Raw genomic sequence first — 27,776 nt, 5'->3', positions numbered from 1 at the left:
CTTCATCTTCGGATGCTTCTCCGACTTGTTCTGGAACACCTTTGCTATGAGGAAGACTTCTTCAGGGTTCATGCATGGGAAGTCAGCTTGGGTGCGGACATAGTCGTGTTCCCTTCTTGTGAGAGTGTATTGGATGAAGTCAGCTTTCATGAACTTCCAGGGCTTGTAATTCTTGAATGCGGATGGTCTATTGTTAGACCAGATTTTCTCTATGGAAGACGCATGTTTGGCATAGAACCAATTAAGTCTTTCGAATTCCATAGGCAGTCTCTTGTGGTCGGTCAGGTTGCGGTCAAATGGCTCAAATACAGTAAAGTATTTAGCATTGGGAGAGATTGGAACATCCCAATAGCCATCATAAGGGGGTTCAGCATAGGTAAGGTAGGGTTTGTAGTCATCATCAAGTAGTCTGCGGTGGGGATTGATCCAGGAATTCACTAAGGATTCATCCATAGTGATGTCGAATCCGTTTTCTCTCCAGATGAGCTCCGCAAACTTGGCTGCTTTCCAGTCTTTCTTTTTCTGTTCGGTTGTGGGGGAGTCATCAGAGTGTTCGGATGACATGTTTGAGGCAAGATTTTTGAAGTGGGGAGGAGTCTCTGGTCGCTTAGGAGAGGGAGGGTTTTGAGTGATTTCCTGCTGCGGTGGAGACTGATGTTGCGGTGGCGTATGATGGCTTGGATTTGAGTGAAGAGATGGTTTCGATGAGGTAATTTTGTCATTTATGATGGGGGGCTTTGATGGTGCGAAATGTTGTTGGAGTGATGGTCTTCATCATCACTTCCCCCTCTTGAGGAATGCAACACTGGAGCATCCTCAAGCCATTGTCTGAGACCGCTGACCAGTCACAAGCCTAACTCATCCTTTAGACCGCTGACCAAACATGGTGTCAGAACAAAAGACAAAATCTCAACTTGTCAATGTCAGTGTAGTTGTCAAAATGGTTCATTTCATGTCAAATTTAGGAGGTTTCAGAAACCTCGTAATTTTTAAAAAACACACAACACTCCAAAATCTCACAAACACCCAGAACTAGGCTTAAAAGTTAATACGAAACCTGTCCCTGCAACCTCGGTCCATGCATCAATCAGGAATTCACCTTTTGTCCCAGGCTCCAAACTAGTTTGGATGCCTAAACTAACCGTGTAATTCTCAGGCTTTGTGCAAGGAGGAACAAGAAGATGAATGGTTAATTGACAGTGCCTGCTCCTTGCACATGACCGGAAGGTTAGAATACCTTTGGGATTTCACGCCAATTTGCAACGGTGGAAATGTCACATTCGGCAACAATGCGAATGGGATAATCCGAGGTTATGGTGTTCTTACTACGAGAAACTTCTCTATTCAAAAGGTTGCTTATGTAGAAAGCCTTAAACACAATCTCATCAGTGTTGACCAACTATGTAAGGCAGGCCATCGTGTTGAATTTGATGATCAATTTTGCTACGTAATGACAAGTGATAGGAACACGTGTCTGATCAAGTCCCGATCCGAAGGTACTATGTATCCTCTGGACGTATCTTTGATCATAGGCAAACCGCAGTTGTGCTTCCTATCCAAAGCAGTATCCGAAGTCAGCTGGCTATGGCACCGCAAGCTAGCTCATCTCAACTTCAGATACATCAACAATTTGGTCACCAGAGAACTAGTCAGAGGTCTCCCAATTCTCAAGTTCAGCAATGATACTCTCTGTCCTGCATGTGAATGTGGAAAGCAATCCAAAGCATGTCACCCCATGGTTATTAACTCCTCAATTTCTGAACCACTGGAACTCTTACACATTGATCTCTGCGGTCCATCCACCGTAGCCAGTCTTCATCACAAGAAATATATACTGGTTATAGTTGATGACTTCACACGCTTCACATGGGTTTTCTTTCTCAGACTCAAGTCAGAAACACCGCAGATTCTCATCAATTTCATCAAGGAGATAGAACTCCAAATCAAACTGCCAGTTCGACGCATTCGAAGTGATAATGGAACTGAGTTTACTAATCATCTTCTAAACAGTTTCTTGGTTTCAAAGGGCATTACTCACAACTTCTCTGCTCCCTACACACCGCAACAAAATGGGGTAGTAGAACGAAGGAACCGCACTCTAGTAGAAGCAGCCAGATCCATGCTCAACTTCGCACACCTTCCTCTCTACTTCTGGGCCGAAGCAGTGGCCACCGCATGTTTTGTGCAGAATCGAAGTATTGTATGCAAGCGACTCAGCAAAACGCCGTATGAGGGCCTTAACAACCGCAAGCCAAATGTCCGCTTCTTTCATATCTTTGGGTGTAGATGTTTTGTGATCAACAACACAGATCATCTCAACAAGTTTGCACCGAAGTCTGATGAAGGCATCTTTCTTGGCTATTCCACAAAAAAAGTTTCTTACAGAGTTCTCATTAGACGTACAAGGGTAATCATTGAAAGCTTCGATGTGAAGTTTGATGACTATCACATCCGCAACACTGCTCCATCAAAAGAAACCACAGCAATCCTAGAGAGTGATATTCCTGCCTCTTCAGGTCCATTAAATCTAGTTGAAGTCAACTATGACGATCTCTTCGACCATGTCGAAACTGCCAAGTTATCCGAAGTTCTTGTGTCTCAGGAAGCTCAGCAGCAGCATGCTGATGTATCAGGGCCATCTCCATCCGAAGTATCATCTCTCAATACTTCCACCTCGCTGGTTGAGGGGGAAAGCTCTACTCCGGATCAAATAACAACCATCGAGGTTCCAGTACCTGATGCAGCTCAAGTTCCCATCCACAGTGAATCATTACCATCAAACGTTTCTTCCGACTCGGATGATGAAAACATAGACAACATTGACACAAGAACAGACTCAAGAGTTATCACTCTCCCATCAGCAATCCAGGGGGAACCTTCTCAAGCTCAAGAGCATCCTCCATCAGCAATCCAGGGGGAACATCTTTCAACTGCTCAAGTAAATTCGAATCCCACCTTCACAGTCCAAGATGACTCCGCAGGCTGTTCTCAAATCCAGGGGGAACTACCATCTCCAACCGCAGAGGTTTCGGATATTGAAGACATTCCCTCCACCGCAGCTGCTGATCATCTGCAACCCCGTCTACACGTATGGACGAAGGACCACCCACCAGGTCAAATCATTGGCAACCCATCCGCAGGTATCCAGACTCGATCTTCCAAGGATTTATCTGATCATTGTCACTAAGCAGCATTTATGTCCTCGGTCGAGCCCCAAACAATCAAAGAAGCATTACTAGAACCATACTGGATATCCGCAATGCAAGAAGAGCTAGAAGAATTCAAAAGAAACAAAGTATGGCAACTCGTTCCGAAGCCGCGAGGTCACACCATTGTTGGTACTAGATGGGTGTTCAAAAATAAGTTGGATGAATCCGGTGCGGTCGTCAGAAACAAAGCAAGGCTAGTTGCCAAAGGATATAGTCAACTTCAAGGTATTGAATATGATGAAACGTATGCTCCGGTAGCACGTATGGAAGCCATCCGAATCTTCTTAGCATACGCAGCTCACAAGAACATCAAAGTACATCAAATGGATGTAAAAAGTGATTTTCTCAATGGGGAACTAAAAGATGAGGTTTATCTTCAGCAACCTCCAGGCTTTGAAAGTCTTGAATTCCCAGACCACTGCTACAAGCTTGAAAAAGCAGTCTACGGTCTAAAGCAAGCCCCAAGAGCGTGGTATGAGACTCTCTCTGAATTTCTTGTCTCTTCCGGATACAAAAGAGGAGTGATTGATCCCACTTTATTTAGAAAAGAAAATGGTAATCACCTTATGCTTGTACAAATATATGTGGATGATATCATCTTCGGATCAACTGATCAAGGAATGGTGAATGAATTGCTAAGCTCATGACCAACAAGTTCCAAATGAGCATGAATAGAGAGATTAACTTCTTTCTAGGACTTCAATTAAAACAAGTTCCACAAGGAATATTCATTCATCAGGAGAAATACACCACTTAACTGTTAAAGAAATATTCAATGGACAACTGTTCTTCGGCTAAGGTCCCCATGGCCTTCGGATATAAGATATCTGCTGATCCCTCTGGCGAATCAGTGGATCACAAGACTTATAGAAGTATCATTGGCTCATTGATGTACCTCATCGCAAGCCGACCAGATATCGTTTTTGCAACAGGTGTATGCTCAAGGTATCAGGCTGACCCAAAAGTGTCACACATGACCGCAGCCAAACAGAATCTAAGATACCTGAAAGGAAGCAAGACTCTTGGTTTATGGTACCCAGCAGGCAATGACTTCAGCCTTCAAGCATTCACATATGCGGATCACGCCGGATGCAGACTAGATCGAAAAAGCACCTCAGGTGGATGTCAATTTCTGGGAGGAAGACTCGTCAGCTGGTCATCAAGAAAACAAAGTTGTGTGTCACTGTCTACCGCAGAAGCTGAATATGTGGCCGCATCCAGCTGTTGTTCACAAGTCTTATCGATGAAAACACAACTTATGGACTACAGATACAGAATGTTGCGGATACCAATTTACTATGACTCTGAAAGTGCTATAGCTATTTCTCACAATCCAATTCAGCACTCCAAGACAAAACATATTAAACTACGGTATCACTTCATCAAAGACCACAAACTGAAAGGTAATACTGAACTGATTTTTGTCCATACTCATGAAGAGATTGCTGATGTGTTCACAAAGGCACTTGACTCTACAAAACTCAACACCTTCTTACAAATGTTAGGAATGATGAATCCGGACCCACAATTCTTCTTGAATTGATAGGTACCGCAGACCATCCTTGGTCTCTGTTGAGGTCCTAACTGAAGTTACTTATGATAAATGGTTTTGGTATATGTTGTGTATCGCAGTTTATGTACCACAACCATATATCATATTTACCCTTCACTAGTCCTTATTGTTTGTTGTTACTAACTGTTGTTCAAAGTGCTCTCCTCAGTTCTTCTACCGCAGGCATCCAATGATCCATCCGCAGTGACAAATGATCCATCCGCAATAACATTTCATTCCGCAATCACATTGACAGTTCTCTCAACTGTTTCATTAATTCTTGAATCGTGGTGTGCTATTTAATGATCCTTCATTAAATAAGCAAAATCATTAAATAAAAACATTCCTTGAGAAACTGTCCCATTTCCCTTTTTGAATAAAACCTTGTGTCAGACCTATTTTAGGTATGATGACAAAAAGATCATTTTCCCATAAACAAATCCTTTTAAATTACCCAACACGTCTAATCCGTTACAACTTCCCTTTTTCACAACGGATTAAGTCCTCCCTCACCACACGTTCATCAGACGTGATGTTGTACGTCTGACACTTCATTAATTGCAAAACCCTTTTTGGTTATTTCAAAAATTAATTTAAACCTCTTCATAATCTGTGGCTGAGATCTCACCTTCCAAATCAAAGAAAAAAACCCCCAAACGTTTTTACCCTCTTCACTTTCACCCAGGGTAAAATCAATTACCGTTCAAATCCATTCCTATAAAACCCTTTCTTCTTCCCCAAGAACAGTTTACGCTCTCTGAACTTTGAACCTTCTCTCCGTTTTTTCTTGTACTCTGTTTCTGCACACTCTCTCTCAAACTCAACAATGGTGAAATCAGGCATCTCGAAGAAAGTCTCCAAGGCTTCTGGCTCTGCAAACCCAATTGGGTCTGATTCTGCGACTAGAAATCAAATGCCTACGATTGCGTCAAGCAATTTTAGGGCTGTGTTCGAAGAGCATTCCTCTTACAATGCTCCAATCAAGCTAATGATCAAGTTCTTGAACAATCACCCTCTGTTTGGCCCCTTCGATGCATTCACAGACGTTGTTCCTCTCTCAACCTTGTTCAAATGTGCATTTTCTGCTTACAGACCTCTCGAAAACCCCCAAGAGGTGCATCTGAATCTTGTAAACGATTCTTTGGTCATTCTGAACAAAGAAAAGTTTCTCCACGCCATTAACCTACTAGTTCATCCTTCAACCAAAGTTTTCACTCCAAGTATGGCGGACATTCTCTTTACCCTCTACCAGATGGGTTACCAGAAAAAGATCAAAGGTATCGGCGAGTTCAAGAAGAATCAACTGCCTACGGTGTGGCAATTCGTTTGTCACTTTGTCATCCGCAGTCTTTCAGGCCGAACCGGAGGCACAGACAATATGGGCCTCAAGCTTTTGGAACTGGTTTGGAGCATCTTCACTGGCCACGATGTTAACTACGGTCAGATCTTGTGGGATGACTTCCTGCAGTACATTCCCAAGGAGATCCCAAGAGAAAACCCCACCGAACTCACATTTGCAAGGTTCTGGTCCTTGTGCAGCTCAGATCTTCATGCGGATGCAGGACTTAGCATGGGAAACGACACCAACCTCTTCATCACCAAGGATCTCAAAAGGTACAATCCCTCCAAAGATTAATCCAACTTCGGACCTATTAGACGTTTACCAGTCCATATTCTGTTCTCACTTGGACTTGAAACCCCTGATGTCACGGACCATATAGAGGCTACAGAAGGTATTAACCCATACCTTTCTACCCCGCCTCTACAAGCCACATCCACACTCACCATCCCTGGTAGTACCGCAGTCCCATCTTCCACCACTCTCTCCTCTCAAAGACGCAAACAATTAGCCTCTGTCCATCAAGGCCCCCGCAATGTCTCCAAGAAACAAAGAACCCCAAAGAAAGATGCTCCCAAACCAACTGAACCCTCAATGAAACGAAAAATCCCACTAACTGTGCCCTCAGATGACGAATCAACTGAAAATCAATCTCACTCTAAGAGTGATTCTAATGAGGATACACTACCCATCTACATCCTTAAGAAAAGGAAAACCGATCCCACTAGCCAAATGCGTGACCGGACAGATACCGCAGCCTCTCAAAAGGCTCCAGTAGTTCTTGGGGTGGCCGCAGACCCATTCAACACCACAATCCTCTTCCACTCAGACACAGAAAGTGTGTCTGTTTCACCTCATCATGGAGACTCAACCCCAGTTCACTCCCAAGGGGATGGAACTGGTTCTCGCCCGAAGATCTCCAGGGCTTCCCGATTACACTTCTTTTCTCCTGAGGAGTTGAACTCCATCCTGTTGTCCGTAACCCAAACACTGCAAACACCTTCCCAACCGCAGGGCAATTCTTCCGCCCTTCCCAGAACTGAGCCAAGGCCAGACTTGACCACGGGTCAAGGAGGCCGAGGAAGCTCAGGAAATCCTACTCTGCTTACATCTGCTACAGGTGGTTTAGGCACGGTGAGCACCAATGTGCAAGGATCCGTGAACCCGGGGGACACCCCGGTGCGTTACCAAGGATTTGACGGTGATGAATCGAATGATTCATGGTTACACTACACTCCGGTGTCTGATTCCGATATCAAGAAGTATGCCGCTTTCCGTAGGGCATTTCAAGCTAGAAAGGATCAGCAAATCAAGCAACTGCAGCAAAAACAACAAGAAATACAAATTGTAGCCAAGTATTGGGCGGACTCCATCAACAATGCTAATACCGTAGCCTACATCCTGAAGGTACACGATTTGATGACTGAAATGGCTGAAACAATCCGCAAGGCCCAGTCCGGTGTTGCATTCCTCAAGAGGGGGAAGTGATGATGAAGACCATCACTCCAATAGCATTTCGCACCATCAAAGCCCCCCCATCATAAATGACAAAATTCCCTCATCGGAACCATCTCTTCACTCAAATCCAAGCCATCATACGCCAACCGCAACATCAGTCTCCACCGCAGCAGGAAATCACTCAAAACCCTCCCTCTCCTAAGCGACCAGAGACTCCTCCCCACTTCAAAAATCTTGCCTCAAACATGTCATTCGAACACTCTGATGACTCCCCCGCAACCGAACAGAAAAAGAAAGACTGGAAAGCAGCCAAGTTTGCGGAGCTCATCTGGAGAGAAAACGGATTCGGCATCACTATGGATGAATCCTTAGTGAATTCCTGGATCCATCCCCACCGCAGACTACTTGATGATGACTACAAACCCTACCTTACCTATGCTGAACCCCCTTCTGATGGCTATTGGGATGTTCCAATCTCTCCCAATGCTAAATACTTTACTGTATTTGAGCCATTTGACCGCAACCTGCCCGACCACAAGAGACTGCCTATGGAATTCGAAAGACTTAATCGGTTCTATGCCAAACATGCGTCTTCCATAGAGAAAATCTGGTCTAACGATAGACCATCCGCAGTCAAGAGTTACAAGCCCCGGAAGTTCATGAAAGCTGACTTCATCCAATACACTCTCACAAGAAGGGAACACGACTATGTCTGCACCCAAGCTGACTTCCCATGCATGAACCCTGAAGAAGTCTTCTTCATAGCAAAGGTGTTCCAGAACAAGTCGGAGAAGCATCCGAAGATGAAGATAGCACTTGATAGGGCAAGTATTTTCTTGAAGGAAACTGTCTGTGACTTTGCAAAAATTGATGCAGACATTCACCCTGCCCTAGCCAAGAAATTTGATCTCCCACCACTTGACCCCGCACCAATGATCACTGAAGGATTTCAAGAAAGATCCCTAGGTGCAACAAACTTCCCAGATCTTGGAGTCATCTTCAAACGGAAACTCAATGATACTAAGTACTTCATTCCGATGACTGCCATGAATCGCCTCACAAGAAAACAGATTGAAGTTTGTCGAACTGCAGTTCAAAAGTCTAAACACACAACTGCCGAAGTCAAGTTCGAGATTCTAAGAAGGATCACTTGGTTAGAAAACATCAGGATGTTTTGGTGGATACTGATCAAGTTTCTAAAACTTGATAACTAAAGAGAAGTTAAAGAGGTCACTTAAGGGGAAATTGTTGAATCATGAAAAGTGACCCTCTTGAACTTCAGCCACCGCAGCCATCAAGCATCCACAGTCAAGGTCTCATCAGCAACCTCTCCCGAAGTCATCGTCAACCACAGTCAAAATTAGTTACTAGATTACTTTACTTTATCTTCTTGTATTGTAATACTCTCTATTGTCCAGTATGCCTTGCATGGCTACTCTTAGAGATGTAATCTAATGTAACTTTTGAGACTCTATATATAGAGCTCATTCTTTCTTATTCAAAACAACTTCTGAATCTATCAATTCAATCTCCTTTCTCTATCTTATTACGCATCCTAAATCTCTTCTTTCTCTCAAAGTTCTTTATATCATAACTGAATATTATCTCTCTTCGGAGCAAGTCACTTTTGACTTAATCACTAAGTTTGATCTCACTTATTAACTTGGTTTGAATGCATTCCTCGTTATGAATCAACTTATGTGTATACTTGATATAACAACTGCTGTCATTTACATTTCCTTACTTTTCCGCAACTAACTTTCTAACTATCTAACTCTAACTTATTTATATTATTGTTGAGCTTTTAGATCCTTCGAGATAAACTATTCCGCAACTATACTTGTTCTAACGTTTGTTCAAGTGTGTCTCAAGTTTTTCTCTCAACAACACGGGTATACTTTATTTTGTTTATCGGTTTTGTTTTAAAAATTCTAAAATTGTCTCACATCGGCCATAACATAAAACATAGCTCCTATACATCTGTTATATAAACAACACAAGCTTCTCAATTCTCAACAAGTTAAACTTTCGATTGTGTTTGGGTTTAAACCTGAAACCAAGTTTGGAAAACCGAGAAACCGAACTCATCAGTTTGGGACACCCCTTTATTTTAACCCTGGCTCCGCCAGTGTCTCAATAGTTAGGACTTTACTGCCAAAAAAATAAAGTTTAGGACTTTCTTGTCAGATCGTTAAAAATATTGAGACTTTAATGTATGTATCTCTTTATTTTATTTTATTTTTTAAATGACAATCTTAGTCTACTTCTAAACTACTCCTTAATTTAAGGGAAAATGATGCAACAGCCCTACTATATATTTTGACCACTGCGACCTAATATACCAGGTTAAAGCTAATGTGGCTTATGATTTGGAATTTTTTTAGTAAAAAAAGAATAATAATAATTGGGGCCCACTATCTCTCTCTCTCTCTCTCTCCTTAAAAGTCAACCGAGTAAATGAAGAAACATGCTATTTTTTTCCCTTCCTGGTCAAATGGTGATATACACGAAAATGTGAAAAACTTGTTTCTTCCTTTTGAACCCATCCACCACAAACTCCACTTTATATCCCCCCCACTACTTAGATTAATCAAACACCTAAAAAAACCACCGCCACAACCTCCCTCTCATTCTTGGACTTGTGCCACCATTGCCACCATCTTGTTCCCCACCGGAAATCACCAACACTCACCATAATTGTTGCTGTCGGAGCTCTTTCGTCAGTCACCTACAGCCCCCTTTTCCTTCACCACTAAGAGGCACCACCCTCTCCATTCCCCCTTGTTTTTTGCTGTTGATCAAAGCAAACCCCAAGCAGTGGTTGTAAGACTAAAAAGCATCTCGACAAATATCTCATCGTCGCAGCTCCGCCTCAACATGCGCTGCACGGTGGCTGGTGGAGCATGTCGAATCAAATGACCATTTCATCCGTCTTAAAAGTTGTTACGATCATTACTTAACGGCGACCAACACGCCTTTCTTCTTCGGAACGAAGGGAAACAAAGTCATCCAATCGTTGACGAACAACACCGGAGATCTAGCAATTAAGTGGCAGACAGTGAGTGAGAGACGGGTTTCAGTTCAAGCTGAAGTCGTCCGTCGGGACGTATTTGAGGTTGAACGGAGCAGTGCCGCCCCTGTAGGAACACCATGTCGCATGACGGAAGTAGTAACTCTGGCGGGAATGGAGTACGCTCCGACCATCGAGCGGTGGTGGAACCAACCACGAGAAGATGGGAGCAGATATTGAGAGTTGAGGGAAGAAGAGATGTACCAAGGTTTCTTGTGTATTGTTGGGAACATTTCAAACATGAGAGAAAAAAGAAGGGGTAGAGTGGGTTTGGAGAAGACGATGTCTTGAAGAGAGAGAGAGAGAGAGAGAGAGAGAGAGAGGGGGGGGGGCTTCATTTAATAATAAAGGCTTTTATCTGGCATTCATCTAGTGACATGGCAAGGAGGTAACCGGTTTACCCCTTCAAAATTTCGAAATGACCTTTTAAACCTGACAAAAACAACTTTGTTCCCTTGGAGGGCAAGAAAATAATTTTATGAACTAAAAGGGTAAAGTCGAAATACATAGTACGTCGTTGCGTCATTTACCCTTAATTTAACCTATGTCTACGACAGGACTTAAACCTTAGACCTCAAAGAAGCTCTTTGGTAACTTCACCACCATGATGTAGCCTACCACTAACTTTTTCCGGCAACCAATTTTTCCCGGTTACCAAACCCAAATTCTTAAAGAACCCAAAATTAGACCTAAAACTCTAAATTCAAATAAAAGAAAAACAAACCTAACTTGAAACAACTAAACTAGCACGGCCGGTCCTAAGGATTCAAATATCCTCAAATGCCCAGGACGAGCCAGAAAAAAGAGGGCCCTTATCATTATTATAATTTTTTTTAATAAATATATATACAATGTATAATAAAATAAAATAAATTTGGGCCCCAAAAAGATTGGGTCTGTGCGGCTGTCCACTTTGCCCCTCCCCCCCCCCCCCCCCCCTCAACACCCCCATGTAAACTAGTATAAAAGATCGATGGTTTATGCATTAGGATCGACTAAAAATGGGTCGATCAAGACCAAGGTGTAACGCCCGCAGATCCGGGCTAGTCAATTTAGAGACGATGAGCATCAAAAATGAGTTTTTGATGGAAGGTTATTTAGAAGGATTAATTTTAACCAAGTTTTAGTATATGTTACAAGGGTTCCGTACATATAAAGAACGCCGAAATCCGAGTTATAACGAAGAAGTTATGGCCCGTCGAAGTTTTTCGGCAAAACCGGCACGGCACCGGGAAACGTAAATAGTGAATTTACGACAGAGAGAATTTTAGCTTTAGTGATCTAAACGAAAGTCGTAGAATATGTTAAACCGAGAACATCCATAAAAAGAACGCCCAAATTTGACTTCGTATGAGGAAGTTATGAATTTTCTAAGATTTGGCATAGCAGTGCATGGCCCGAAACTCGAATTTTAGTTCGAGCGGTTTTTGGCCTGCGCGGCCTAAATGAGAGTTGAATATCTCATTAATAGGAACTCAACGGTAAAAAGACAGACGAAAACGGAGTCCGTATGTAGAAGTTATGAATTTTACGCGGACATTTAACAGTATAATCTCCTCCTACTGTTAAATTTAAGATCGGTCGAGAATTAACCAACGGAGTAAAAATGAAAGTTGTAGATTTTATTTTTACCAACGCGTGGATATAAATAACATCAAAAACGGAGCTCGTATGCGAAAGTTATGGACGAAGCTTAGTCTCTACTTTTCGAGCGCGGCGAATTCGATACAGTTTTGTAAATCCGAGATAGAATGAGAATTAGCCCAACGGGGTCTAAATGAAATTTGTAGTACTCGTAAATACCAACGCGTGGATATAAATAACGTCAAAAACGGAGCTCGTATGCGAAAGTTATGGACGAAGCTTAATCTCTACTTTTCGAGCGCGGCGAATTCGATACAGTTTTTGTAAATCTGAGATAGAAGGAGAATTAGCCGACGGGGTCTAAATGAAAGTTGTAGTACTCGTAAATACCAATGCGTGGATATAAAGAACGTAGAAAACGGAGCTCGTACGCGAAAGATACGGACGAAGCTTAGAGGCTACTTTACTATAAAATTCCTATAAATAAGAGATGAACTCTTCATAATTTCTTCACACCATAAGCCTTTCTTTCTCTCTCTAACTTCTCTCTAACCTCCCTAAACCCCTCCCAAGTCTAGGGAACCTCCCTAGCACGAGAAGAAAGCCCCGGAGCGCCCGACGGCTCCGAGAAGAAAAGCTTTCGGCTCGGAAACGCTGCTCCAGCGAAGCCCGGTTTTTAATAAAAACCCGCTGTAAGTGAGCTACGCCTATACTATATTTAATATAGCTTTTATTTAAATATAGTAATGTTATTAGGACCTTATAATAATTATTTGGGCTATTATTATGAGTTATATAAGTATCGTTATAATATCTTTTTAACCACTCGCGGTACGGGGAATCTGGTTTGGAGGGCCGCTTGGGTTGCTGGATTCAGAAGTGCTATATGACAAAATGATCCTGCCCTCCGGTGTTCCATGTCTGGCCCCTGTCTGTACATAGTGGGTGGAAAGTATTGTGTTAACGCTTATATAATAGTAATAATATTTAGACTATTAATTAGTCTCGACGAATATTAGACTAAAATCTAGTGGTAATGATACTAGGTTCTGTCAAAGGAGTTGTTTAAAATAAACGAAGTGTTGTCCGAGTACCGAGTCACCACCTTATCAGGTGAGTGCATAGTCCCTTCCATGAACATGATTTTAATACAAGTATTGATTGATGTATTAAATATATGTTTATGTGCGAATTATTTGATGTTGCCTGAAATACGTGCTAAAGAATATACCTGATTATATATGATGATTTAGGACAAAGAGTAAACCTAAATTAATTATGAGGAATATTGGGTAGAATCTTCTTACGAGTACGAGTGAGTTATACTCAGAGAATAGAACTTTAGTATATGTCATTGATCCGGGAGTATTGATTAGACATAGTCATTGTCCCTAGTCCGAGAGTATGGATTGGACACGGTCAAATGTCATTAATCCGGGAGTATGGATTAAGACATAGTCAGTTGTCCTTAGTCCGGGAGTATGGACAGGACATAGTTGTTCGTCATTAATCCGGGAGTATGGATTTACACATAGACACATGTCCCTAACCCGAGAGTACGGAATGGGCACACTTATTGATCCGAGAGCATGGATTAGATCCGAGAGTATGGACTAAGTAAGAGGTAAAATTTAAGGTCCGAGAGTATGGATAGTCTCGTTGTGAGGATTAACGGGGTGGGGTAAGAGTTGCTTATATATATATATGGTGAAATCGTATATTTTGTAAGTTCTAAATTATATGATATAACATTGTGGGATTGAAATCCCTATGTACTCACCAGGTTTCCCAACCTGACCCACTCAAGCTTATTTGTATCACAGGTGTCGATACGAAGCTACTTTACACTGAGAGATTTAAAAGAGATGTAGATCACTAATGTAAATAAATGTAAGTTCTGTTTATGCTTATGTTTCTGTATTGACAATGACATCCCAAATGTTTTAAAATGAATAAAAATACATTTCTTCGGAAATGCTTTGATAACATATTTATCATGTTTTTTTTCTGGGAACAAATTCCGCAACATTTTTATTAAAAGAAGTACTCTGATTTTTATAAAGCATAAACAAAATCAGTCTTTTCTGGCCGTGAAAATGGGGATGTCACAGTTGGTATCAGAGCATTAGTTTAAGCGAACTAGGAATAATGATTTATTTCTAGACTTAAACTTAGAATACTAAGCGATGATCGTGAGGAGTGTGTCTTATATATTTTAGGAAGTGCACCTGAATAGACACGAGCACTAGCTCATTTAGGGAAGATGCCAAAATTGCTTTTATGTGCTTAATAATTTGTGATGCTTTATGCTATCGTTTGATCGGATCTATGGTCTGTTGCCGACCGGATCTAGAAATTTTATGTGTTCAGATTTCTAAACGTTTAATTACGATATTAGAACTGGCATATAATTTGTCGAGGTAATAAGGAGGAATACGCGTCTAAACCTTCCTCTATCTTTATTCTCGTCTCAATACACCAAACGATTGCTTTGGTGTACACAACATCATGGTGAAGACTTGTATTGAATTGAGTAAATGGAGGAAATGAGAAGGCTTACGATATTGAATGGTACTTATCGGAAGATACCATAAGAGTGATATCTTGCCTTTAGAATGCATCTAATAAATAATACGTCTAGTACGGGAGAAGTAAACTTTCGATTTGCAGAAAGAAAGATTTTTGGTATAATCCATGAAGTTATCCCATCGTTTGACATTTCCATCACCAACCGAGTTGAAGCAGAATTGATGATTGAAGATACCCATGGAAGAAGTCCTAGTAGAGTCTAGGGAAAATTTTATCATTGTTTGGACACATTTGTATGTGTTAAAATTGTTTTTGTGATATTGACTTGGAGAACTACGCGACAATACTTGGGACGAGTATGAGTAGGCGTGAAAGGTAGTAGAGGCCTATACTACCGGAAGTACAGGACTCACGCTTGGATCAGGGAAAGTCACAAGGTTACCAAGGAGCTAGTAATTGATCTCGTTTTATTCAAGTATCGTTACCATCGTTTCAGTAATGACTAAGAAGATGATTGTTATTCCGACCCTAGTGGTCATATCAAATTGAGTCCAACTACGTTGAGTATGTTATGTGGTTTAGAGAATCAAGTTCGATGTAGCATCTAACTTAAGACGGAAGATTGAAATAAAAAGCGATCACTAGAGGTATCGCGAATAAAAATACATTTCTTCGGAAATGCTTTGATAACGTATTTATCATGTTTTTTTTTCTGGGAACAAATTCCGCAACATTTTTATTAAAAGAAGTACTCTGATTTTTATAAAGCATAAACAAAATCGGTCTTTTCTGACCGTAAAAATGGGGATGTCACACAAGGGGTTGAGCATATTTAATCAGAAATAGACGAAAAGTGGGCAAATATGAATTTGAGATGAATGATTTTTACATAGCATATCAGGCGGCTTCTAGAATATGTAGCTTCATTGTTGCTATCAAGTTTAGCTTCTTGGTGAATTTTGATGGCATCATCTACAGGTTGCTTCGGCTCCATTAATGTTTGAATCTAATTGTTATTATGGTCTTCGGTAATTTGTTCATTTAGATTCAACTTGAGATTATGTAGCATGTACATTAAGATTCTCACACAAACACGTACCCGACTCCGATTTTTTGAAAGAACAATCGAGGATGGAAACTAATAGATGATGTCTTACCTATGATGGTAGGTGTAGGCAGGTATTAAATGCAGTCAGTGAGAAGCTATTATGCATAGGGAGACGATGAGAGAGAAAGAAACATATAGAACAGCTCATTGGAAATGGCAGATACAGAGGAGGTGGTGCAGCTGGAGATGGTGAGGGAGGAAGAAACATATAGAACAGCTCACTGGAAATAACAAATGCAGGGAGGAGGTAGGGCTGCCGGAGACCGATAGAGAAATCGGTTGATGGAGGAAGAAGGTGAAAGATAGATATGCATGAGAAACGTGAGGGAAGTTAAGAGTTAATAATTTCCTTTTTTTTAGTTTTTTAATTAAACCTACAATTAATAAAATAAATATTTTCTAAACTACCATTAATGGGTAAATATTTTTTTTCAGTCACAAGGCTTTAGTAAAAAACTCCCACATTCAACTACAAATTAATCTGCCTCACATATAATAAGGAAGGTACTCTTTATATACTATTAGATTTCAAATATCATGGAAAGAGAAGAGGATGTTAGATCAATAACTATCAGTTCAGGTTTACATAATATTTCTTTTTTCTTTTGAATTAAATTACTAATGATTAAAACTTATTCAGTATGTCTGAGGCAACAAACAACTTAGCTTTAAGTACATACAAAGTTCAGAGTAAAACTTAGGGATAATGACTTGATAGGGTAAGTTACTTTTTGAAATGTATACATTTAGTCCTTATTCTTTTTTTGTAAATTAAACCCTTATACTTTATTAATATGTACACATTAGGTCCTTTTGACCGGATTCTATAGGTTTTGCTGATGTGGAAGCACACGTGGCACTAAAAACACATAACAATTAATTAGCTTGGTCACTCCTTATAAATGAATGTTAACATCCAAAACCATGAGGAATCACGGTTTTGTCGTAGAAGAAGAAAGAAGATGTCGAGTGGCTCAAGAAATCTCCACAGGTTCAAGCAATCACAGAGTAGATAAGGAAGTCCGCTGTGATTGTAAACTCCCTACAAGAATTCGTACCTCCAAGACCAAAGATAACCCTGGAAAGAAATTCCGAGTGTGCCCTAACTCATTGGTAAATACCTAAATTGGTTTTATTGTCAAATCGCATCAATTTTCTTCTTCTTACCTTCTATGTTGTTGATTTTATTACTACACAAACCAGGGAAAAAGTGTAAAGTTTGGGAATGGATTGATGAAGAACCTGAGAATATGAAGCCCATTGCAGAAGATACTCTTTCAGATGTTGCAGATTATCTTATACAAGTTTTAGAGGATGTGGCATCTGTTAGAGAAGAAGTGAAACAGTTGAAGGTTATGGTTTGTGTACTGATTCTGCTGGTCATTGTTAAGGTTATGTTTTGGGGTTGAAGATATGTTTATGGAGGTTTTAGGGGATGTTGATATAATAGACTTGTTGTGTAATTCTTGTTTATGTAATGGATGTTGATGTACTTTATGTTTATGTAATGGTAAAGGTTATTGCTATTATGTATGGATGTTGATGTAATTAAGTCAGTCAAATGGAGGTAAAACCAAGACAAATTACAGGAAATATTCTTTTATAGACAACTGGATGTAAAGACAAATAAAAGTGGCTGACAAAAGGCATCAAGCCATTTAATAATTACAAAAGATAAGCCCACCAGTAGGGGTAATACAGTAATTTAGTTCAAAATATTCGACAAGTACATCAAAAGTAAACAACTAGTAAGGGTAATATAGTAATTTAGTTCAAAAGATTACCCCACACTACATCAAAATATATATCACATGCATTACCCCACTACACCAAAACCTAATTACTCTAAGGTCACAGGTTTGTCTTGGCTGCATCCAGTTCCATCCTTGACTTTAACATTTTTCTGAAGACCAATTTCTATGATTCTTTCTGAAAACTTTCTCACCCTACCAGCATCATTTAAAGGAACCTTCTTCATAGGACTTCTCTTCACAGGAGCCTTCTTCACAGGAGTTCTCTTGACATGAGCTTTCTTCATAGGAACTTCATTTACAGCAGGAGTAGGAGTGCTTGGAGCTAGAGTTGATTGACTTGGACCTGCTGTGCTTGGAGCTGGAGTTGATTAACTTGGATAGATAGGTCGTATTGCATACCTAATCGAGGCTTCATCTCATTCCATTTCTGAGTATGATCATGTCTTGGGTAGATAGGTCGTATTGCATTATGATCTTCTTCAACCAAGTCATCATTTTGTATTGGACAAAGTTTGTTGAGGAATTGATCATTGAAGTTTCTTTTGAGAGATATAACTTCATCGTCCTCTACATGTTCAGCTTTCAGACCTTCTTCTAAAATGGAGTCAACATCATCAATAGAAACCAAATCATCATCTTCAATGTCTGCTTCTTCCTCCTGAATCCAATCAAAGAAAGGTTCATGATGATGATCCACATACACATCCAATCTCTTCTTTTCATTGATATTTTCAAGAAACTCGTTAAAATCACAGTCATTCTGAATAACATGTAATCCCTCAGCCAACCTCACTTCATGTGGACAGTAATACACATCTCTGCATCTTCCGTTAGTAAGCTTTTCAAGAAAGGGGATGAAATTAGGGAAGTTCATCTTGTTCACAACCGTGTATGGTACAGAGGCTTTTACTTCATCAAAATACATCAATGAGGTAGGTGTGAACACCCCATTATAGTGTACATCAACGATTGTATATGCATCTTCTGCCATTGTTGATGGTGATTGTGAGTCAAGAAGTTTGAGGGAGTATAGGCTGAGTGAATGGAGGAATGGTTGATTAAGTGAGCCCTAATTGTCAAAATGTGGTGTAATTTAACAATATCCACGTAAGGTGACATGTGGATGCCACATGGTTATTTCAAAGAAAATAAAAGAAAATTCGTATATGACCGTTATACCGGGTATAGCCGATCAAAAGGATTGCATAATTACAAAAAATCTGGTATAAGGGTTTAATTTACAAAAAAAAAAAAAAAAAAAAAAAAAAAAAAAAAAAAAAAAAAAATCTAAATATGTACATTTTAAAAAGTATCTTACCCTATCAACTCATTTTCCCTAAAACTTATTTAGTTAGTTTAAGATGACAAACAACTTAACTTTAACAAAATACAAAGTTCAGTTTCAAGTGAAAATGACAAACTAGTGTAATCTAAAACTCATTTTTGAATCAGTCCACTACATTTATCAAAAGCTAACGTTATTCTGTTAAGTTCTGAATCCTAATGTCATCATCAAACCTATACAAAGTAATGTTTAACTAACATACACAAATACAAGTCCTCTTTCACTAAAACCATTTTTAAAGTAACATAACCTGTTTCATTTTCATATTACTTTCAAATATTTTAATATTTTAAAAAAAAAATAGTAAGTACTTATTAATTATTTACATAAGACAAGTTAAAACTTGCATGTGGGATGTTCATTCACAATTCACACCATCCTCTTTCCTTCTGATAATGCATGCATACATATTTTCCTAATTACAAAATACTTGAAATCTTTTCTGTCATCCTTTCTAAATATCTATCATTCGATCAAGTATTTATTTTTATTTTTTTTTTTTAGTTGCAGATGGATTATGGAAAAAGGAAATGGCTCAAAAACAAACGGCATTGCCTTGCATTGAAAAGCCAAAAATGCAAAGGTCTTTTGTTTTGAGTTGAGACTGACTCTACATATATCTACACATAACATGAAAGCAACACCATAAAACCCATTTTACAACCCTCATTATAACTCCCACAACACAAAAGTATTTGTTAGTCAAACAATATCTCTCCCTTTTTGTTACTGCACTTAGAGAGATAATGCAACCTAAATCATTTGCATACCGTCTTCAACTTCTTTGCTGCCTGTGCAAACCCTACAATCACCTGCAACTCATCCAGTGTCTTCACACAACACCACAAATCTCTGTTAGTTATTTCGACCCAACAGGACTGGACTGGACAGGACAGAGCAAGCTTTCTAGGACTATTTTATTTTTATATGATGAGGTTGAGAAGGGCATTCACGTCTTTTTCACAAACGAGATATCGAGAATTAATCCATGCCCTAACTTAGTCCACTTTTTTGGATGGTTGATCTCATAAAAATCCTTATATTTTGTGTTTTTTCCGAATTAAACCTCAAATTTATTTTTTGCCTGAAAAAGACCTTGTATTTTTTTCTTTTTTTCCGCTCATTTTCTTTTTCAAAAAAGGTCAACTTCAAAAAAGACCTTATATTTTTTGTTTTTTCCAGATTAAACCTTGAATTTTTTTCATTTTTTCCGAAAAAACCCTCAAGTTTGTATTTTTTTTTCCAAAAAAAAACCTTCAACCTTCTAAATGCTTCATATAAACCCTCAACTTTTTTAGTTTTTCTTAAAAAAAAACACTCACATTTTACAATTTTTTTTTAGAAAAAAAAATGACTAAAAGGGCCAATCGGAAAAAATGAAAAAATACAAGGTGTTTTTCAGGCAAATAAATAATTTGAGGTTTAATCCGGAAAAAACACAAAATATAAGGTCTTTTTTTAGATTAACCTTTTCAAAAAAATTGTAAAATGTGAGGGTTTTTTCGAGAAAAACTAAAAAGGTTGAGGATTTATTTGGAAGCATTTAGAAGGTTGAGGGTTTTTTTCGGAAAAAAATACAAAGTTGAGGGCTTTTCGAAAAAAAATACAAAGTCTTTTTCACGCAAAAAATAAAGTTGATGTTTAATCCGGAAAAAACACAAAATACAAGGTCTTTTATGAGATTAACTCTTTTTTGGATGGGACAAAATTTAAAAAGTTGTCTCAATTCCAGACTAGTGCACGTCAAACGCAGTAATAGCCTGTCATGTCATGTCTTTGTTTTGTCGGGTACTACATAACAAATTGGGCCTAATATCTGTGACATGAAATCAAAAAGCTAGAAAATACCTGGGACATGAAATGCCTTTGAACAATGTCAACAAGTTGCTCCTTCGACGGATTCGGGATAGCACCCGCCTGAAATTTACACAAATATCAAAATTCATCATCATACATATATATACATATTCATATATTTAATCTGCAAAAAAGTTATTCTTTCAGCAACCCCTGAATTGGCTATACAATGGTCCCACAAGGAGCCTCAATCCAAATTGGAACTGAGGGTCCCACACTCTAATTTCATATATTAATTGCACTCACAAGCTTAAAGTGTCGCCAATATCTCCGCAAGGCAGCCATCTCTAGTTTGCTAAGATCAACCTTCTGAAAAAAAAACGTTACAAAACAAATAGTTACTTTTACAGCAACCTGTGAGCTGGCTCACACAGTCCAATGTACACACATCCTGGTATCCAAAAGAAGCCCAATTCACATTGGAACTGAAACTCTTACACAGTTGAACTTTTGACCATTGATGGTAAAGTTGACTTACCACGGACCCACGGGAAGTTGTAAAGGAGGTTTTGGAGTGTGAGTCACAAGATAGAGACCGGCTAACAGTCTTATGTGACGACCCGGATGATTTATGAGGGCGGTTTCTTGATCGATGCGACTTTTGGGTTTCATCAGATGCTGAAAACATGGATTAAACACAACACAATTATTTTTTTCTGGAGGTGGGCCCACATGGACAACCTTAAAGGAATGCATAATAGAGTTTATAGCAAGGAGTAAAATAGCTAAAAGTACAACCATGTGCCTAAGGTATCCAATGTAAAAAAAAAAAAAAAGATTCAAACCCATCAATAAAAAAAGACACTTTTGACATTGGAAATTTACGAAATTGACAATTTTGCCCTTTTGGGTTCAAGATTTGGAAGCTACCCAGATCAGAGCTGTTCCAATGTCCATTTTCGAATTCAAGATCATCGTCTTCTTCGTTACCAGTTGGAGCTTCAAGCACACTTAGAGCGTTTCTCTGCAGTTTCACCTCTATTCCATTCGTGAGAACCTAAGATAATACGAACGATAAAATTTCAGGATTTTGGGGAGAATTTGATCTTCATAGCTAGATTAAAAGCTTGTTTTTTTGTAATCGAGATTTGTAATAATTTGGATAAAGTATTATCCGTATTCATCTTTAGGATAGAAGATGCAGAAATGAAAGCGAATGTTCATAGAACTCAATAATGGAGAACAAAAAACCCTAATTTTTTTAAATTTAAGTATTCAGATAAATCCAGGAAAATCAGAAGATGGATCACAAGAAGACGACCAAAATGACATTAAAAGTCAATGATGGAATTAATCAATGTTGAATAAATAATTAATAGAACCCGAATTGAAAATTGCCAAGAAATCTTTAGATCCATTGACTCGAAACCCTCTTTTAATTAAATAATCCATTTAAACCCAAAAATTTCAAATCAATGATCCCAGCTTCAAATTAGATAAACACAAAATTCAAAACAACGAAAACCCAATTGAATCGCATTACGAAACTACATTCAAAATCACTGTATTCGATTTCAATCGTATCAATAAAAATTAAAAATTACCAGCCAATGCCAGCCTCCGAGACCAACAGCCTTCTTCACAACACCTTGTAGCCCAACAAGAACAGACTTCGTACGGTTGTTTCCGGTGACCACCACTTTAGTATGGCGGGGCAGTACGGACAACTCTTCCTCACTGCTATCGCCACCACCACCACCACCGCCACAGCTCTGGAATTGAGCAGGAGTAGAAAACCCACAAGCACCACCATTATTCACATAACTCTCCTCCATTGCTGCTTTTTTTTCTTACAGCATTATCCGTGCAGAAGATACAAAAAATCCAAAGCAACAGTAAAATCAGAACGATTACCAATCAAAATTATATGTAACGGAAAGATCAAGCAGTGAGGAATTGGAAATTGATGACATCTGGAGGGTGTAAGCAAGAAAATAATGACAAATTTGGGGTTTTTCAGGGAGTGAGAAAACACATGAGCGAGAGAGGTGAGAGTGACACACAGTACGTGTGTGTGTATGTGTGGGTTCTCGTTTTTTTCTTTTGCTTTGGTGGTGATCTGAATCCCGACGAGATGGACTAGACGAATGAGAGAAGGCCACGTACGAAGAGAGATGGTTGATTTCCGGTGGCGTGATGCAATAATGCAATACTGCTTCGCGGTTTTATTGTTTGTGTTAATATCAACTTTTGACTCTTTGACTCCTGTTTGTTTAAAAGCAACGAAGTGGGGTCATTGTTTAATTACAATAATGTCCTTTACCATAAACCCATTAAAATCAATAAATTATAAACTTGGTCTCTACATTTTTAATCAAAAAATAAAAGGTCGGCTCAACTATTTATATTGTCCTAAATCTTGTTGTTATATTGGATATGGTTTTTGTCTTCATATAGAATGATTTTCAAATTTTAAATAAAATATAAAGATCATATAATTACGACGATATTCTGACAATTCGAATTTTTGGACTAAAGTTATAATTATTTATAAAATATATGGATCAAATTTTGTAATTTACTCTATATTTTTAAATAATTGATCATCTATCTACATTTTCATAGTAGTTTAATTACAGCAAGAGTCAAAGTTTTATTTATTATGTTAACATAAATAATCAAAATTGAGACAATAAACCGACTGAAAAGAACTTATATATTTCCTTTTTGAGAGAAAAAGTGATGCGTTCAGGCTTTTCCAAAAGGAAAATGGCAGTTTGGTAAATTAAGGATTAAATGAGGGTTAGGGGGAACAGTGAACCGCAACACCAACATTTCAAAACGTGGGTCCCATGTCGGCGTGCGACTGTCTCCGTATTAACATTATAGTACTTTTCATTTATGTTAATTGCAAATGAGCCCCTTTATTTAAGTTTAATTTCACTTTAAATCTCACAGACTTTGCTGATATCGGTTTAATGTCACTTCAAATCTAGAGTTTTTAGGCCGGAGAGAGTGGTGTCACCGTAGCCGCACTTCCTTCACCGTCACATAAGTATCACGTCATTTTTTGCCACACTAATGTGGTTTCTTGTCACACCAAGGGAGTGGTACCACACTTTTATTTTCTTTTCTTTTTTTTGTTTTTTTTTAACTATTTTAATTTAATAAAACTTCTTTTTTAGCAAAAAAAAAAACATAATTTTAAAAATATAATATATCATTAATTAAAAATACAAATACTATACATTGCTTAACTTTAAAAAAAAAAAAAAAAAAAAACCTAAAAATTTAGAAAAGCAAATTAAAAACATAAAACCTACAACTTATTAAAAAAAACATCAAACGATTAAAAACTTAAAAAAAAAAAAAAAAAAACTAGAAATTAGTCACGATTTACGTAACGTTTTTTCACTTCCTCCTTCATCGCCAAAATAACTTGAAGTTCGTCCTCGGTCATATTCGACGTGTCCATCGCTAGTATTCGCATTTCGCTGTCCCTTTGTTTCCGAAGCTCTCTTTCAGAAGCAATTTGCAAAATCTTGTCCATTCTATCTTTTATACCCTTCATGTCGGGCCTCATTTCTTTCAACTCATCTGAATCCGACGTTTTGCCTTTGCCTTTGCTTTTTGCTTTGTCTCTTCCCATTGGTCGGGAAGGTGGTGAAACTGGAACAGGTTCATCTTCGTTCAGATCAAATTGAACACGAGCATCTGATGTAGTGTGGTCGGACTCAGATGTTCTGCTGCATTTTGAACCACTGTCGATATGCTCGTCTGATGTTTTGCTACTTTGCCATTTCTTGTTATCTTTCACAAAATTCCAAACTTCAAGAAACTTGAAAGCCTTCAAATTTTCTTTTTGATACACTTTCAACGCTTTCTTCAAAATCACTTCATCGCTTTCTCCACTTTTCCATTGACGTTACATGTTGTTATACAAATCATTAAACAACATGATTTCCTTGTTCATCTTCCCCCATTTGGAGTACACTTGATGTTTTGAACGGTATTCTCCATGGTTCATTCCTCTATGGAACCTATGTAAAACGCGAATCCAAAAACGGTCATGCTTTTGGTCTTTTCCAACCGTCGCATCTTCTGAAATATCGATCCAAGATTGTGCCAACACTAACACTTCCAGGGGTTCCCAACATTTAGCCTCCACCTTTTCTTTTCTATTAGTTGCTACTCGAGTGGGCTGAGTTTCTGTAACGAATTCCGGTTCGGAATCTGAAACGACCGTTTCTGGTTGTGTTTGTGTTTGTTGAACAAACTCGGGTTGAGACAAAAAATCAAATGGATTAAAATTTGTGTCGGGTTGTGGTAGTGGTCGTGTTTGTGGTAGTGGTTGTGCTGGTCGTTGTGGAAAATACGGAAGCATGCCGCCGTAGTGGTAATACGGAGGTGAAAAAATCGGTTGATCAAATGAAGGGATTGGGGTTGTGGTGTTTCTGACGGATGTTTTTTCTTTGCTGGACCTTTTGGAAGAAGACATTTTCAAAAAAATTGGAGGAAAAGAGAGTAAAATTTTAAGGATTTTGGTTGAAAGTTATGTAAAAAGGGTAAGTATATATATAAAGTAAAGTAAAAAAAAAATTAAATGAATTCAGTCAAATGACCGTTCAACGGTCAACAAGCACCATCCAATCACAGGACACGGTTCTTTCTAGCCGTAGTGCGGCCAAAACCGCACCCAGGGGGTGGTGTTTGCGGTCGACGTGGCAAGAACGCGGATCCAAACCGCACTCCACTCCGATGAGCCTTATTATATGTCCTTGTATAGTTGTATTGTCTATTTGTTTGATATAATCAAAATCGAAACAAGTGTTTTTTTAAATAATAATCATAAATATTTAAAACAAAAAATCGTTTTTCTTCGAATGTTTATTACGGAGCATACTAAAATGGATCAAACCTACTAGTGTAACTCGACGTTATATATATATATATATATATATATATATATATATATATATATATATATATATATATATATATATATATATATATACTAGCCATATACCCGCGCAAAGCTGCGGTGAGAAATAGCTTCATTGGGCAATTAGTTTCTTTCGTTGATTAGTTCTCGAAAACATGTTATATTTCAAATCGGTTTTACGCAACAAATTGTTTCCTTTCCCGAATAGTTTTGCGAGTGTATTTGTTTCAAAGATTACTTTTTATATGGAAACAATGCATCTCCCAAATAACATGAAATGCAGACGACAAAAAAAGAATAGTTGACTTAATATATTAAGCTCGTTTCTATTTGAAATTTTTATTGAAATTATTTTATCACCAACCGGATTTGAGCAAAAATGAAAACTTGAACCAGAACAACACTAACCACTCAGCAAAGAACAACAGAGTACTAAATTTGGCTATATACTTTTTGGATACCCTTATTGTAGCATTTGCAATAACCAGTAGAATAGTTGTTGTTTCCTCAAGGAATTAAAACATCATGTAGGAATCAAGTGTTGACAAAATATGAAACAAAATAACTGATGTCTCTTAAAATGCAAAGTTTCATAGTGTTTCATGTTTCACAATAGGTTGTGTGCAAAGAAATTAATTACATTACTTCTCAATTCTTCACTTCCTTATCTAATTACTTTGAAGATCGCAAGATCTTCAATGAAAATTACAAGTTAATCTCCTTGGAACTAATGGGCCATTATGGGCGGGCCTACCTTACCCACCATGCTCATCTGATTTGGTAGTGACACAAATGATCATGCACACGTTTCCGTCAATCCAACGTGGCATTTCACAATTATCATTACATGGAATATTAGTTAATGATAATAAACAATATAGAAACGATTATTGCATGTCATAAACATTTAAATCATCTTATAGTGCATTTGATAAACAACAATTCATCAACATTTTAAGTTTTGACCAAAATACCGCTTCCATCTAAAAAGGTCAAGAACCATATTTTTCTATTTTGACTAAAGTTCCCATTCTGACGCAAACAAACCCTAAATCAAATTTTTAAAAAAACTAATACGTTAGTATTATATGTAGGGTATTTTGTTGATCTTCACCTCACCAGTGAAACAATGGAATCCTCACTAAAACCCCTAAAAACTAACAATACTATGAAAAAATTTAAAAAATATGAATATTAATTAGAAAATAAACTCATTGTGACACACCAGAGACGTTTGGGGATGGGAACAAATTGAACTTATATTTGGGACTTCGTTTTCCTTAAACTGCCTTTGAAACCCGAGTTGAATAATGCAACTTGCATTATTGTCTTGTAAACATCTAGGAATTCATCATTTAAAAGAATTCCATTTTCCTGAAAAATCACAAAAAACTAAATTTGTTATCTTCATACTTAAAAAAAAAGCATGGAAATGAGGTGAAGATTCACACTTTTCCTTTGGTCTTTAATGTTAGCTTTGAAAACATAAACAAATCTTATAAATTATAAAATATGAACTAAAAGGGGAAAGAATATTATGACCAAATACCTGTCGTGGGGGAAGGCATAAGCACAGGCGGAAATATTAAATGTGACTCCAATACTCCATATGAAAAACGAAATGTGATTGTAACTCCAATATTCCATATGGAAAACTGAATTTGTGGAATTGTTCTCAGTGGAACCTGTGATCCAATTATTGGTTGAGATTACGAAGATATATTGAACACAGATATCATCAGAACCAAACAGATAATGACTTGTTTAATGGTAGGGATGAGTAGGTAATTTCACTTTTATTACAGCAACTCCTTACCTCATCAAACACCTGATCTGCAACCAATAATTAAATTTGATTATTGGTCTAAGAACCTGCAACAATTAGCTTTGATTATCAGTCTAAGAACCAGCAACGACAAACATGATTAAAGCTATTAAGATTCAGCTTTTCATTTTCTTTTTTCTTTTTTCTTATATAAGATTTCAAATGAAAAATAAAGGTTCTTATAGAGGAAGACAAAAACAAGAGAGCAAAATCCATAAGAAAAATGGAAAACTTCACAAACAAACAACAATTAGAACATACCTT

General features: G+C 38.2%; 1 protein-coding gene across 1 annotated transcript; it reads right to left on the bottom strand.

Moving 5' to 3' along the window:
• Positions 1-19,479: 19,479 nt before the first annotated feature.
• Positions 19,480-22,813, bottom strand: LOC145108409 (uncharacterized). The gene is made up of 6 exons (XM_079045434.1): positions 22,350-22,813; positions 21,676-21,802; positions 21,284-21,423; positions 21,052-21,114; positions 20,797-20,865; positions 19,480-19,778 (listed from the first exon to the last, which is right to left on the bottom strand). Exons 1-6 carry the CDS (start codon positions 22,578-22,580, stop codon positions 19,707-19,709), a joined length of 702 nt encoding a protein of 233 aa, XP_078901560.1. The 5' UTR covers positions 22,581-22,813; the 3' UTR covers positions 19,480-19,706.
• Positions 22,814-27,776: the final 4,963 nt, after the last annotated feature.

Source organism: Lactuca virosa, chromosome 4, assembly GCF_052849685.1.
Source record: "Lactuca virosa cultivar CGN04683 chromosome 4, Lactuca_virosa_CGN04683_v6, whole genome shotgun sequence".
Classification (NCBI taxonomy): domain Eukaryota; kingdom Viridiplantae; phylum Streptophyta; class Magnoliopsida; order Asterales; family Asteraceae; genus Lactuca; species Lactuca virosa.
The sequence above is the reverse complement of the archived record's forward strand: the minus strand, read 5'-3'. Positions and strand labels throughout refer to the sequence as shown.

What these genes read in the sequence shown, in the direction of transcription:
- LOC145108409 (XM_079045434.1), bottom strand. Translation starts at nt 22,580, where the DNA reads ATGGAGGAGAGTTATGTGAATAATGGTGGTGCTTGTGGGTTTTCTACT. An exon ending in TTGGAACAGCTCTGATCTGG is followed by an intron (nt 21,424 to 21,675) that starts GTAGCTTCCAAA and finishes CCATGTTTTCAG; the next exon opens with CATCTGATGAAACCCAAAAG. An exon ending in AAAGGCATTTCATGTCCCAG is followed by an intron (nt 19,779 to 20,796) that starts GTATTTTCTAGC and finishes TGTTGTGTGAAG; the next exon opens with ACACTGGATGAGTTGCAGGT.